This window comes from Salvia splendens, chromosome 7 (assembly GCF_004379255.2).
Source record: "Salvia splendens isolate huo1 chromosome 7, SspV2, whole genome shotgun sequence".
Classification (NCBI taxonomy): Eukaryota; Viridiplantae; Streptophyta; class Magnoliopsida; order Lamiales; family Lamiaceae; genus Salvia; species Salvia splendens.
In genome coordinates this window covers 36,617,104-36,631,662 of record NC_056038.1, presented here as the reverse complement: position 1 = coordinate 36,631,662, position 14,559 = coordinate 36,617,104, and the positions used below count along the sequence as shown (strand labels likewise).

At 38.8% G+C, this 14,559-nt stretch overlaps 3 protein-coding genes and 1 pseudogene across 3 annotated transcripts; 1 reads left to right on the top strand and 3 right to left on the bottom strand.

Moving 5' to 3' along the window:
- Window positions 1-1,537: 1,537 nt before the first annotated feature.
- LOC121811355 lies at window positions 1,538-3,065 on the bottom strand. Its single transcript, XM_042212196.1, has 2 exons — window positions 2,196-3,065; window positions 1,538-2,129 (listed from the first exon to the last, which is right to left on the bottom strand). Exons 1-2 carry the CDS (start codon window positions 2,299-2,301, stop codon window positions 1,720-1,722), a joined length of 516 nt encoding a protein of 171 aa, XP_042068130.1. The 5' UTR covers window positions 2,302-3,065; the 3' UTR covers window positions 1,538-1,719.
- Window positions 3,066-3,076: 11 nt separating this feature from the next.
- On the bottom strand, window positions 3,077-5,287 carry LOC121811354. Its single transcript, XM_042212195.1, has 7 exons — window positions 4,879-5,287; window positions 4,697-4,799; window positions 4,024-4,165; window positions 3,628-3,924; window positions 3,395-3,547; window positions 3,247-3,320; window positions 3,077-3,150 (listed from the first exon to the last, which is right to left on the bottom strand). The coding sequence occupies exons 1-5, from the start codon at window positions 4,973-4,975 to the stop codon at window positions 3,419-3,421; spliced, it is 768 nt and encodes a 255-aa protein (XP_042068129.1). The 5' UTR covers window positions 4,976-5,287; the 3' UTR covers window positions 3,077-3,150; window positions 3,247-3,320; window positions 3,395-3,418.
- Window positions 5,288-5,921: 634 nt separating this feature from the next.
- LOC121811614 (clathrin coat assembly protein AP180-like) lies at window positions 5,922-7,947 on the bottom strand. The gene has a single exon (XM_042212488.1). It carries the CDS (start codon window positions 7,784-7,786, stop codon window positions 5,975-5,977), a length of 1,812 nt encoding a protein of 603 aa, XP_042068422.1. The 5' UTR covers window positions 7,787-7,947; the 3' UTR covers window positions 5,922-5,974.
- Window positions 7,948-11,383: 3,436 nt separating this feature from the next.
- LOC121810847 lies at window positions 11,384-13,142 on the top strand (annotated as a pseudogene).
- Window positions 13,143-14,559: the final 1,417 nt, after the last annotated feature.

The following is a 14,559-nucleotide window of genomic DNA, read 5'->3' as shown; positions in this document are numbered from 1 at the left end:
GTCCCACCAATCGGGGAATCCGATGATGTGGAAGCACCCATCCTTGGTATGTCTCTTTCCGCCGCAGTGTGAGCACGTTAGCCGGCTTTTATCCTCGTCGGAGCGCCTGTTCCACGGTCGATGACCGCGAGGCCGGAGCCTATTCCGTCTTTCCCGGTTCCTCCAGATCCGACTCCGAGTATGGCATCGTTGTTTGATTCTCGGCGAACTATACCGTAAGCTTCGCGCACCGTTGGTAATGGGTCGCGCCTAAGTATCTCCTTCTTGATTGCATCATATTTATCGTCTAATGCGGTGAGAAATTGGTAGAGGCGTAGTGTCTGCTTGTCCATCGGCTTCAATTCCCGTCGATCAATTGATATCCATAGCCCTTGGAACTTATTCCATATGGCTTCGAGCGATGCTCCTTCTTGTCTGACTGTGTTTGTTTGTCGGTGTAGGTCGTAGATTTGGAGTGGGTCGCCCCCGCTGCCATATGTAATGGCGAGACCTTCCCATAGGTCATACGCCGTCGCATATTGAGACACTTCATTGATCAGGTCCGTCTCTATGTTGTTGATTATCCAATTGAATACGCAGTGATCGCGTTGTTGCCATTTCGGAAAAAATGGATCAGTTCGGGCGGGAGGGGTTGTAACTCCATCTATGTGAGACGACAGCCCCTTTCCCCCGATTCCTCTATCCATCAGATTTGACCAGAGAGGATAGTTCTCTCCGTTTAGTTTCGGCTTGACTGTGATCTCACCCAATGATTCTGGGTGATGAGGGTGATATGGTGGTGGTGGGTTCTCCTTGGTTGGTTCGGATTTGAGGCTGGTTTGTTTAAGGAACTCCGCGAATTGTGCGGCTAGTTCCGGTGGAAACACCATCATATTTTGGGTGGATATTTCTGTGGCTTGGGTTCTAATGTCGCCGGAGTTGAATTCCTCCGTGTTCGACATGTTTGCTGATTTGCCAAAGGGTTGGGAAATGTTTAGGGATGATGATGATAATTTTCTGAATCCTTACCCGCTCGTGATACCATATTGAAAGATTGTAATATTTCTTTGTATTGATGAATCATTCGATAGGTACACCTTGATATAGGCCATTTTACATTCTCATATGGTAAGGAATAATCTATTCCTAGACAATGTAATCATGTATCAACCCTATTAAATGAATATCAATTATGCACTAATCTTGCCTTCTTGATTTATGGTAAGTCTTCGTGACACTGGTTGCCAATTAATGTCGAATTTAGGTGGGAACAAGATCGATCGACTGACTCATCCTTAGTCTCTTACACCCTCTTACCAAATTGATTTCATTAAACCCTAATTTTTTAAACTAAAGAAACCATCATGCATGTGCACCAAATAAGTTAGTAAATATCGAGTTTCATAACATCAAATAGGCCCAAAGTTATAAATAATTTTAGCCCAAAAACATTTTCTTACGATGCGAAACGAAGTGAACAGAAAAATAATTCTAAGATTAAAAAAATGTAAAGATAGTGGTGCAGTAATAAAAGTAAACGAGAAGGAGATGGAGCGTCATTAGATGTAGATGATATAGACGGTATTGAAAATTCTAAGTACTAATACATTTCTACAAACAATTTTTTGCAAAAATGAAAAGTACTAATGTTTGATTTGCGACTCCAAAATCTGATCCCAGACACTGATCAATAATGTCCATTTACCCCATTTTTTCAAATCTGATCAATATCTTGTCATCCTACTCGTCGATGTCGTATGGAACAAATGGAAAAAGGTTCGGCACAAGAACTTGGACGTTACCGTCATTAGCATTATCTTGGTCAGCAATCTCCACGTCATCCGCGTTGTCCATGTCATCCATCGCCATAGCATTAAGCTGGACGGCATTACCGACATTAGCAATCTCCTGGTCAGCAATATCCACGTCATCCGCGTTGTCCACATCATCCATCGCCACAGCATTAAGCTCGACGACATCAACCTCCACGTCGACAAATTCTGCCCCGTCATTATTTTGTTGGTCTACCAACGGATGCGGAAGTGCCACACCGTTATGAACATTCATCTCATTCTGATCCGCTTGTTGATTGAGAACGGTGTCATAAACGGTTGACCATAAGGTAGCCATCACACCAGTAGCAGAAGAATCTTAAATAATAGAACACACTTATTAATAAAACATTTAATATAAAAATTAAAAATAAAATTATATACCATCCATTTCTGCACGGCGAATGTGAAACAAAAGAACCAAATCTGCCATATTTCTACTCGTTAGGTATTCCTCAACTAACTTTTCAAGCCTGAAAAATAAAAACATAATTAAACATTCTAAAAACAAAGAATACACGAGAATTAGGGGAAAGTCCAGAAATCACACATTTCTGAAATCAAGATTACAAAGAATAAAAAAACATAAACCAGTATTCAAAGAATTAGGGGAAAGTCCAGAAATAAATAAACCGATAATACACTCAATAAATCAAATATAAAATGCTGTAACTGTTTCCATTTCGCCATTGAAGCTTTGGCAGTTGATGGCGGTGGGCGGTGGGCGGTGGGCGGTGGATGTTATTTGAAAATTGATAGTTCCAGAGCAGCGGGAGTTTTATTTTAACTGAATTATTTAGCTGACAGTTAAGAAATGAGATCGGTTTATGCCTTTATATACTAAGCTGCGCGTGGAGATTGGCGGGAAAATTAATAAATACGTAAATTTTAATTACAATTTAAAAATGATAGGTTTACGTTTAACACGATTTAGCTTAAATTCATCTATTTTTAAGAAGGTTAGTGTAGTTATTATGAAACATAATGTGTTGGCATAGGTTTTATTTTTCATCTTTTAACATATATTTTCGTATTGATATTAGTTTATGAGTCATATCTTTCATCTTTTGAATATTGTTGTATAGCTGCTATAGAAGGCCGAAGGGTAGTAGAAACTCGATTAAGATGCTAAACGAGTCATATACAAATCCAGCTCGAGCTTATTTTGATCCAGGACAAACTCAAACTTAAGATTGAGCTTGCTAGTGTACAGCTCGGCTTGTTTTGCAGCCCTAGAATCAACAGATATAGCTATAAAATTGTACCTGAGACGGTGCCTATTGCAGGCAGCGAGGAAAGCCACTAAACCGCAGAGAATACTTCGCAGAGCACGAAAAATCTGATCAAAAGAAACAAAATAAAAGGTCAAGAGCTGCAAAGCTGATCAAATATGCAAACACTGCAGTATTTAAACATTTCAGTGCTTGGAAACCACCTGAGAGAAAAGATCATGCCAAAGGGAACGCCACAATGAAATCTCAACTGTGCTCGCTGACACTCTTCGTCACCCTAAAATATGCTCCTTGTAAGAAATCATGCAAGAATATCGAATGCAATTGTTGTTTTCTGGCTGTAACAAATACCTAGTGTGGCATCCAGATGCTCCTTCAAAAGAATATGTTCTTTAATTGTCCCTGGAAACCACGAGGCAATGCAATGCTACTGTCAGCTTGTGCTATACTGTCGAATTCCCATCTCCGCATAATCTTAGCCTCTGTAGCAAGTGATGTGTCTGTCTGAAGATGACAAACAAGAAGTGAAAAAACAGATTTCAGGCAAGCCCTAAGTAACTAAAGTGAATCTCTGCAATCACTACCTGAACCTCATTATAATAGTTGATTCCATGAACATTAATCCATGCAACCTCAAACACAATGAATGCGTACAGAGTTCTTTGTATCACGCCATTTGCAATCAATGTGTTTGTAAGCTTCTTCACAGGAAGCAAAGCATCCTTCCTAGATACAACCATAGCATCGATGACATGAAACCACTCTCGGAGGACTCTTTGTTTTCTGGTAGGTGGTGGGGAAGAAGCCTGCAAATCTGGAAGTTCTTCAGACAACTTGCTTTCCTTTGTGCCCCTTGTGTTCGCAAATGGGGACAACCTGGACTGTAGAATTAAGAGAAGTTCATCTGAGAAAAACAGGTCTTGACTGAACTTATGTTACTTGATCGCGCTATTACAATGGTATATAATTGTTTAAGCAACCTTAGTGACCATCAATTGCCACCAATGAGTAGACAGAGATGCGGGATCTTTCAACCATGGCCTATTATCCACCAAGATGTAGAAATTCCCACTTTCATTGGCTAGAAATAGGTGGAGATGTGAAAGGTAGGACTGCAAATCCCTGCACAAAACATATGAACCCCCATATTTTACAGTTTACAGCTTACAACACTGTCTAGAGAAATTACTCAGAGTACCGAGCTAGGATGAACACACACACATGCACACGACGTATCCAAGAAATGGAATTCAAACAGAAAAAAAGTTTCCATAGCAGTGAATCATATTCAATTTTCAGAAATTTTGAGAAATATGCTGCCATGATTGTTGTTGAATGTATATAATCATACACACCCTAATAGTATCTTTTTAGAAGGAAAATGATTTCTAAATATTTAGAGCTTTCTAATCTGTTTTCTCAAACTTTTCCTCCCCACATAATATTTTCCTTAATAACACCAGAAACCATTATTTCTTCAAAAATTAGCATTCTACAATCATGCACGAAATTCATCATCATGCTAAACATGAACATTCACAAGTAGCTAAAATAGCGAGTTCATGATTCAAGGAAAAATTTAAAAAAAAACAGTTTCCAAAATCCAAATTCAGCTGTAACTAATTAAACAAAGCTAAATAGCTAATCATTTACCCGATCTGCAAACTCGTCAAGGGAAAGACCAGCGTTCCTCTTCCCCTTTCACCATTGCTCGAAAAACGATCACTATATCCCCGCTTCTCTTTCAAAGTTCCTCCTATCACCACAAGTTCAACCACAGATTTATTTAAAACAAAGAAAAAATCCAAAGGAGAACTTTCTCGAATCAAAATTACCAGAATAAACTAAAGGCGGCTCGATTTCAGGAGAATTCCATAAGAGTATTGCTCGGCACGAACGATCGGAACAGCAAACGCCGATTACAAGCTTCATCAACCTTAAATCAGATCTGTTTTTACGGTTTGAGCTGAATTAGATGCTGAGAATCGCAGCTTCTTAGCATCAGCAGAGGTATTGAAGGCCTGCCATTAATGTGTGTGGAGAGAAAATATAAGAGTTGAAGATTGCACGAATTTTGTAGAGAGAGAAGTAAATTCGATTGTGGATCGTCGGAAAATCAGGGAAGGCGTTGCTCAACTGAACCGGTTTCGGTAAAGGGCAAAAATGGGATTTTGTCTTATTCTCCCGCGCGATTATTATATGGAGAAATCAGTGGATAATATCGGAAATTGTCAGTTATATACACTATAATCTGAATATTATTGAGAGTTGAGATCTTCTATGTTTGATGTATTCAAGCTAAGTTCACAAATATCTCTTACCTATATATAGACAAATAATGTCTTTATCCAATGGTGGATCTGGTCGAAATTCGGATGGTCGATCGATCCCATTGTTGGCCTATAAGTGTTAATACTTTTTCACTGAATTCAATGTTTAAAGTTGCATTTTTTGGTTGAGTTTACTTTAGTTCTCTATTCGTTGTTTATTGTCAACGGCCCTCATTACATCTTCGAAGTCGACGATGGCTTTTCCATTGCGTTCTCTCCCACTAGTCCCGTCTCTTAAATGATGTATGACTATATTGAAAATTAATCATTTAGATAGATATAGTGACAATGTTTTTGGTTTAAAGGTCTTGGTCTCCTATAAAAATAAGGTTTTTATTTTCATATTTATTAGCATCTCAAGATGAAAACACAATTATAAGTACTTAATAATAGTAGTAGTAATTTGTTGGCTTTAGTAAAATTTTCTGAAAGAATGCACTTTACATAACATTAACAACTACTACTACTATAAATTTCTGGAATTTAAAAGAATGCACTTCCTTAGTCCTACAATTAGAAATGAAAATTGTAAGTCTGAGACTAAAATTTTGTGAAACAGAAATTACATATGACAAAGAATCCACATTACAAAACAACTAACCTAAGAACAATTCTTCTCTAAAATCTTGTTCTGATTTTGCAGCCACAACTCTTGCTGATCCTCGCCGCCGCCGTCATCTTGATCTCCGGGAAAATCAGCCCAAGAATCAAAATGATCATCTTCAATCAAACCCACATTTGGATTCTCCGCAGAAAACGTCGGAGTCGCCGCCGCTCCCGCCATTTCCGCCATGTCCTCTAGAAACGGATTGTAGTGCTGACTCGCCGGCGTTTGCGGTTCCGACCGCGCCACCTCAAATAGGACGAAATCCTGCTCGCCTCCCGCCGCCAACGGCGAGTTTTCAGAATATGCACAGAAGGTGTTTGAGTTAATGTCGATAAGAGGCATCGGCGTCGGCGTCATCCCCGCCGTTGTTGCTTGTGCTGATTCAGCTAGCACAGTTTCCCAGTTCTTCGATAGCAATGTCCCCAATTTCTCCCTCCGACGGCGGCCCTTATTCTGGTTCTGGTCCTCGTCTTCATCCTCGTCCTCCGTCGACCAGTCGTCGACCGACATCATATCGATGCCGGAGCTCGTCACCGGCAGCGATCGGCTAGAGCCAGTGTCGCTCACCCCAAACGAATCGTCTGGCTTGAACGACGAATAAGCCTCTAGATCAATCGAGATTCCTCGGCTCTTCCACGTCCCGGCCCCCCGGATTAGGTCATCCAGTGAGGCGCTCGCTGCGTGCGACCCGGCCTCGGAGCCCTCGTCCGAGAAGCCGTCCGTCGTTACCGAGAAGTCCGACTGCGCGCCGAAGCTCTGGCCATGGGCCGACCTCGTCCGCAACGGAGCGGGTGCCGGAGGCGCTGGGGCGGCCATCTGGTTACCGATAATCGGCTTGTTGGTGAACGAGGATTTATCTTTCAAGAATTCTTGAAGAGATTCGATCAATTCGTCAGAGATCGCTTGTATGATCGGATACTCGGAGACTCTTCCGATGCCTAAGCTTTGGCAAAGGCTGAAGAAAGAAGAGACTTCTTCAAATTGCTTCACAGCTTTGATACATGTTTGGAATGCTAACACACAATTTTGGTATTGCAAATGGAAGAAGCTATCAAGGATGAGGGAAAGCCCTTCGGATATATCTTTGTAAAGATCGAAACTTTCCTTAAGCACGGCGTAGAGCGCCACGTGGACGAGCCGGTTCTCTTTAGCGCACCCGGTCGGCCGCGTAGCCAGGGCTCGATCGAGAAGTCGCTGCCAATATGACATCTTGTCGAGGAGCATCGCAGGCTTCATGTCCCGGACCGGCTCGGTCGCGCAGATGATCTTGCTCCGGTTCCGCTGGAAGACCGAGGAGGCCTCAGCGGCCCCCTCCAGCGCCTGGCGGCGCTGGAGCTTCCCCGTGAGGAAGCACTCGAGGCGCTCGTCGAGGTAGAGGGCGAAGGTGCGGACGAAGGAGGTGTAGTCCCACGGGCTCGAGCTGGTGTCGTCGCGGAAGCTCGAGAGGTTGAGGATCTTGGCGCCGCGCTTCATCGCATGGAGGACCTCGCGCGGGAAGTAAGGGTCGCCGTCCTGGAAGATCCTGAGGACAAGCATCAGGGATTTCAGGGCGACGACCCAGTTGCGCGTGCGGCCTATGCGCTTGCTGATGGCACGCGCGCAGGCCGCCGCGTGGATCTTGTTGGAGGACACGAGCCGGAGGACCTCATAGGCGTATTTGTCGTCGACGGGGACATCCTCGTCGTGGCTGGTGGCCTTGAGCACCGCGACCTCGAGGTTGGCGGAGTCCTTGCTTGAGACCTTGGCGAGGCTGATGCTGGTTTGGTCTTTCACGACAGCAATGGCCTTCTTGAGCTTGGTTGGCATTGTGGATAAGAGAGAGAACGATAGGGGAAGAGATATGTAAGAAGATTGATGGTTTTTTTTTTGTGAATATGAGAGGTGTTGACTGAAGAAAGTTGAGTTATGTCCTTGAGTTTAGGATGTACGAACAAGTGTAGCATTGAATTAATCCGAATTATATGTCTAATAAATCGGATCATATGCCCTTTTTGTCGTGAAAAATATTAGTATGTCATTAAGATATGGAATATTTCATAAATATTCACGGATGAGTTAATTTCAAAAATAATTAAAACATCATATTCTGTTAGTTTAGTTTAGTAGTACTAGTATGTTTGAAGAAAGACATTGTTGGGGTATATGGTTGTTTGATTCGTTAACCTAAATAAAATAAAAATAATGATAATGATTACTTCCTCTGTTCTATAAAACATGTGCAGATGAAATAGCACGTGAATTAGTGTATAATTAGAATCTACATTATTATTAGTGTTTAATGAGTTGTAATGGTGAGTCATAGTGGTATAAGTTGTAAATAAATTGAGGTATATAGGTAATGAGTTAGGAACAACTTTCTGTAAATGAAAATGTCCATGCTTTTATGGGACGAACAAAAATAGAAAGTATACATACTTTTAAAAATATAAACTATTTTCTTATTAGTCTATTCCTAAAAAATATGAACTTTATAACTTTGAAATAGTTAAACAACATATTATCCATACACATCATTTTATATCATTACACTATACTACTAATGATCTAGAGCTCATTCTCCTCTAATACCACTTACACTACTAGTATTTATTTTTCTCTTTTATACTTTATCAATTATAGTACATTAAAATTTGTGTCAAATTAAATATTTATATTTTTTTAGGAACAAAGGGAGTGAGGTGTGATCTGTTGCTAACTGATGCGAAACATATTTCCTACATTTTGTTCCCTTAGACTATGCATTTATATGTAAATTACGACTCATCAAATCGTGTTTTCTTCATTATTTAGGATGTAAAAAGCTGGTTGGAGCTCACTCACCAAACACTTGGTGGCAGCAGTGCGGAGACTCCAGAGTCTATCACCCGGTCGGGTGAAATTGTTGGTGTAAAAACCTACCCGGCCGGGTGAAATTTGGAACACGTAAGGAGTCCAGAAGAGGTGAAATTGCTATCACCCGGTCGGGCGAATTTGTTAAGTTAATATTCTACCCGGCCGGGTAAGATTCAGAAGGCATAGCGAGTCCAGACGGGGTGAAATTGCTATCACCCGGTCGGGTGAATTTGTTGGTTCAAAAATCCACTCGGCCGGGTGGATCAAAGCTAACTGCCGACGGTGTTCATGTGTAAAAGGACGGTTTTTGAGAGAGAATGGCAGCACGGTTTTTATAGAGAAAAATAGAGAGAAAGTTGAAGGAGAGAAGGATGAATCCAATTGCAAGGAAGTGACGACACGCCATATTCTTCAAAGTTCCATGGTTCAAAGGGTTTTTCTTCCATTTTGTATTGCTCCTAGTTTGACAATGAGTGGCTAGAAATCTTAGTGTTGCTCCAAACATGTAGATGGATAAATTAATTGTTTGATTTATACTATGTTCTTCTTTATCTTATGATCGTCATTATCACGTTTTTATTGTTTGAATCTATTACTTTTGGTGCACCTTTTGTAGTAGATCTTTAGGCTTATTTGAATGTCTCTTTAACTTTGAATAAGTTGGATCATTGTGGTAATGAATTATCAATTAGATTTGTTCAAATGATAATTTGATAATGGATTTCATGTGCTAATAGTAGTTGATCTATGATTCTCGCGCATCCGTAGGATTCTTAGATTAATGAAGATAAGTTTTTAGAATATGTGTTCAGCTATTCTTGAACTTTTGTATGTCAAGCATGTTCAGTGCTAGCATCGTGAATTGTTTGTAAAGTCCCGAAAGTCATAAGATAAAGTTGGATGTAAGAATAAATCATTGTATTATCCATGAGTGTTTGGAGTAACATGTTCTTCTCTTAAATCGTCTTACTTGTTTTAGTTCGTCTATTTGCTTTTGCATAATCTAGAAATCAAAATCTTCAAATTAAAATCCTCTTTAGTATGTGTTTTCTACGTTTTAGAGTTAAATAATCTTTCCTTCCATGTGGATCGACACCTTAAATTATTACTACACACGAAGCTGTAATCTTGCAGCGAAGTGGTAATATTTGAGTTAATTAATTGAACTTGAGTGTTATATTATCTTTTTGTAATAAACCTAAAATTACACATCACTAACTTTTCTTAAATTGCTAATTTGTTGACTCATCAATGCAATGTATTAAAAATGTTAACACGATGATACTAAAATGTCAACATAAACTTAAGTTGATATTTTAGTACATTATGTTGACATTAATATTTAAATGTCAACACAAATATATATTAACATTTTAATGTAATCGTGTATATTTTTAATACACGATGTTAATGTGTTATTAAATTAACAATTTAAGAAAAGTTAGCATTTTAACGTATACTATATATTGGGCCAATATTGTGGAGATGGCCCGTCAGAATCGTCGGCCTTGTGCCTTTTTCTAAATCTCGTTTTGGGGTAATGTTGGATGTTATTCTACAAATGAAATATTCACTAATTTCACTAAATTTGTTTTAAAAAAGAGCTGAAGGCAAAAATTTTATTTTTAAATCGGTTCCTTACGAATTAATTTTACAATAAACATAACACACTATACACAGTACACAATCCACAAGATTTTCATATTTCATTTTTGATTTGTTTCAATAAAAAATACTTTATATTCTTTTTATATCATGGACGAAATATAGCTAATATAAACTTTATCTAGAATTAAATTAATCATATATTCCCTATGTCTCATAATAATTGTTACTCTTTTCCATTTCAGTTCATCCCACAATAATTGTCACACTTCATTTTTACCATAAATAGTAAGTATGTATCACATTCTACTAACCCACTTCACTCACATTTTATTATAAATCAATATAAAAAAAAGTGGGTTTCATATTGCACTAACTTTTCCAACCAATTATTCTTTACATTTCTTAAACTAGCGCCCACAGTATGAATGATAATTATTGTGGGGTGGAGGGAGTAATTGAATGTGGAATGGACAGTTATAATTTTTGCACCATTTAACAGCGTGAGTGAGATGTATTGTACCAAGTATTTTTTTGAAAAAACCAAATAAGAGATAAGAATAAATAATTATAGTGTCTTTTTATTAGCAATAGTGAAAATCAAACATGTGATTAGCATCACTCTCACCATAACAATGAAAATCGAACATGTGATTAGCATCACTCTTTTTATCTATCCGTTTGGCCTTTTAGGCAAGGATTTTAAAAGTTTTTTCCTACTTTGGAATGTAATGTAAATGCAATTTTCTATATATAACTATTTGTCGTGTTTATCATAACTTTAATAACAAGATGAGTGTGTATAACTGAATGAGTATATCTGTACAGTTAAGCACTTTGAATACCATTTGAAAAACCTCAAATCAAATAATTTCATGGATTCATTTCACACTTAAATAGTAAATACCATCAGTTTCCAATATCTACCAAGGAGTACATTTCTAAATCGAGCAAAATTTGAATAGAATGCTGTACTTAATCTATAATTTTATTTTCATCATAGATACTAAATAATATTTGTTAAGAATGATGTATAATAAAAAGTGTTTTAATATTTTTTAAAAATTAATAATTTTGGTAATTTTATTAAATTTGGTAGTTTATGATTTCAATTTCAGTTCATTGCCTTAATTTTAATTTATTTTAAAAATGTTTTCAACTTTGGAGATATATTGAGTTCTTGTTTAAATATATGAGGCATCGAAAATCTGAGTAGACTCCTCGTAAAACATGTTTCTCGACAAAACTCGATATACAAGGCAGCAGCTCGTCTCGCAATTGCCACCCCCGCCTCCTGCCTACGTACTCAGTCGGGGCATTGGTTGTCAGGTCTTCCATTATACACTCAAGCTTATCTTTACCATATTTACTGATTAAATAGTATCATATAATTGCACAATGCAATCATTTCACACGCTTCTACAAAAGTTCAAATGTCTGAAATCGTCTTAAATTATGCTACACGGTGGTAATTAAAGCTTCTTTTGCGTTTTCCCGCAATCGATACACATTATGTACAGTCGGTTTTCAAAGAATATAGTACTATAATTTGACACAATCGTGAAATTGGCATCTCGATTTTTCATAACTATGTCGTTTCTGCAGGGCATAAGTGTAATGCTTGATGGGCTGTATGGCACCTGCAGTGGCTCAACCGTATCAGTGTAAGTACCCTAGAAATGCTACTGATTTCGTTTGTTGCTGCTATACAAAACTAAGCCTTACTGCGCATTTCAGAGAAAACGTGGGCCTTCTTGGACTGACTCGAGTTGGAAGCCGTAGAATCATTCAACTTTCAGCCGCATTCATGATATTCTTTTCCATATTAGGTTCGTATCATTCTTTTTGAGTATGTTGCACTCGTGATTAAACGCGGAACATGTTTTTTAGAGCTAAAAACTTTACTTCAACTAATCGTGGATGCAGGGAAATTTGGAGCTGTTTTTGCATCCATACCATTACCAATCTTTGCTGCACTACATTGTGTTCTGTTTGGCCTCGTTGGTAGGATAGCGTCGTGGATCTTTCTTTCCTAAGACGTCGTCGTTCACTCTCCTAAGGCTTCACGTATTTCTCCCTTCCCCTGCAGGTTCGGTTGGCTTGTCGTTTCTTCAGTTCACCAACATGAATTCCATGAGGAACCTCATGATCACCGGACTCTCGCTGTTCCTTGGCATCTCGATCCCTGAGTTTTTCAACAACTATTGGACCAAAGATCACGGGCTCGTCCACACACATGCTGGATGGGTAAGTTCATCTCGTGGTTTTGAATTTCATTGACTCGTGACAGTCATCTGTATATGCATTCCAACGCCTTTTCTTTGATGCAGTTCGACGGCTTCTTCAACACCTTCTTCATGTCGCCTGCCACCATCGCGCTGATTGTGGCCGTGTTCCTTGACAACACACTGGACGTTGAGATGTCAAAGAAGGACCGTGGCATGCCTTGGTGGGTGAACTTCCGGACGTTCAAGGGCGATAATCGAAACGAGGAGTTCTACACATTGCCATTCAATCTCAACAGATTCTTCCCACCTACATAGATTGGTTGGATTCATTATTGAGGCATAGCTTCCTTTTTTGAAGAAATGTGCCAATCAACCAATTTTTGAAGATCTTTTGTTTCTTGGCCTCCTCTCTAATTAGTTGTTGTTTCATTTCTCTTCATTTTAGTTAGTGTCAAAGATTTGAGTTTTAGTTTTGCCATCTCTTGTTTTAGTACATGTTCATTGTTTCTCAAGTCCAATTGAAAAAAAAAACTTCTTGTGTTATTATGGGCACAAAATTTGTTATTATGCCAAAAAATGTACAATTATATAAAATTTGGAAAAAGTTTAGAATTTGTTGACAAATTTCCCTAACAAACAGTCACATGAAGCAATAGGGACTGTGAAACAGTCACATTAACAAAAGGAACTATGTACCTAACAAGTACATATAGATATAGTTTATCTTGATAGGACAAGCATATAGTTCAGAAACAGTAATAATATGACCTAAAATTGAATGTAGTATGAAATATAGTTAATATCGTTAGGGTCATAGTTGAAAAATAATACTATTTCAACCCAAATGTTGTTTTCACCCAAGTCTTAGGATGACCTCAAAGTCAAGTTTATAAAATGAATTGAAAAATACCAATGAATAGGATGTGAAAGGCCATGTGCTTAGAATTTTCTCATTTAACATTTCAACTCATTTAATGCATTCTACTATTTTAATCAATAATAAATTATCTATAATAGAGTTTGGAATGTTGTTATATAAAGAGTGAACTGCATAAAATAACCCTGACCTTTTCAAAAGTTTCACTCCAGACCTCTGACTAAAAAAAATATCGCCACATGCCTCTGACCTAAACCATAATCACAAATAAGGTTTTTTCGGACCAAAATGCCCTTCAGCCCTAAAAGGGCTTTATTGTCATATCACCATGGGTCTGCATTGGCGGCCCTGTATCCCACCTGCCACACAGCCTGATTTGACGGGCCGCACGTCAGATGTGTCTCAGTAATGATGGTGCTACAGTGGCAGTTCAAACGACCATTCCACACGATGGCGGCCACGTATTCAGGACACCCTGTGTGAATTATGAAATAAGTTTCAAAAATTTCACATACCATTTTTTCGGCCTTCCATCGTCTACCCGCCTAAAAGTCTAACAAAATAGCAAGTTTTCCCACTCCCGCCTAAAATTATAACCATTGTGAAACCCAACAATTCTCAACATTGTTTTCATCTTCATTGTATCTGCACTCTCCCCGCTGTGAAAACTATCTTGCATGAATGGCGCCTAAACGGAAGCGCGGTGAATCGTCGTCACGCCGTCGAAGCAAACCCACACCCCCGCCACCGCCACCATACCGCCGACCACCACCAGTGGTCATAGATGTGGAAGAAGAAACCTGGGATATCCGAGATCCTGACCTGGAGTTTTTCGTCCCAGAGGATGAATACAGTAAGTGAACTTTTAATACTCTGGTTGTGATTTACTCTTACAAAATCGATTTTGTGTGAATATATTTTTGCTCATCCGGATACTGATTTTGTTATTCAGGCTCCACAAATGTATTTTCGTTGTGTATTTATTTTTGAGTGATTTGTTCTGTGCGCTTATTGTCCGCCTTAATAGGGGATGCACC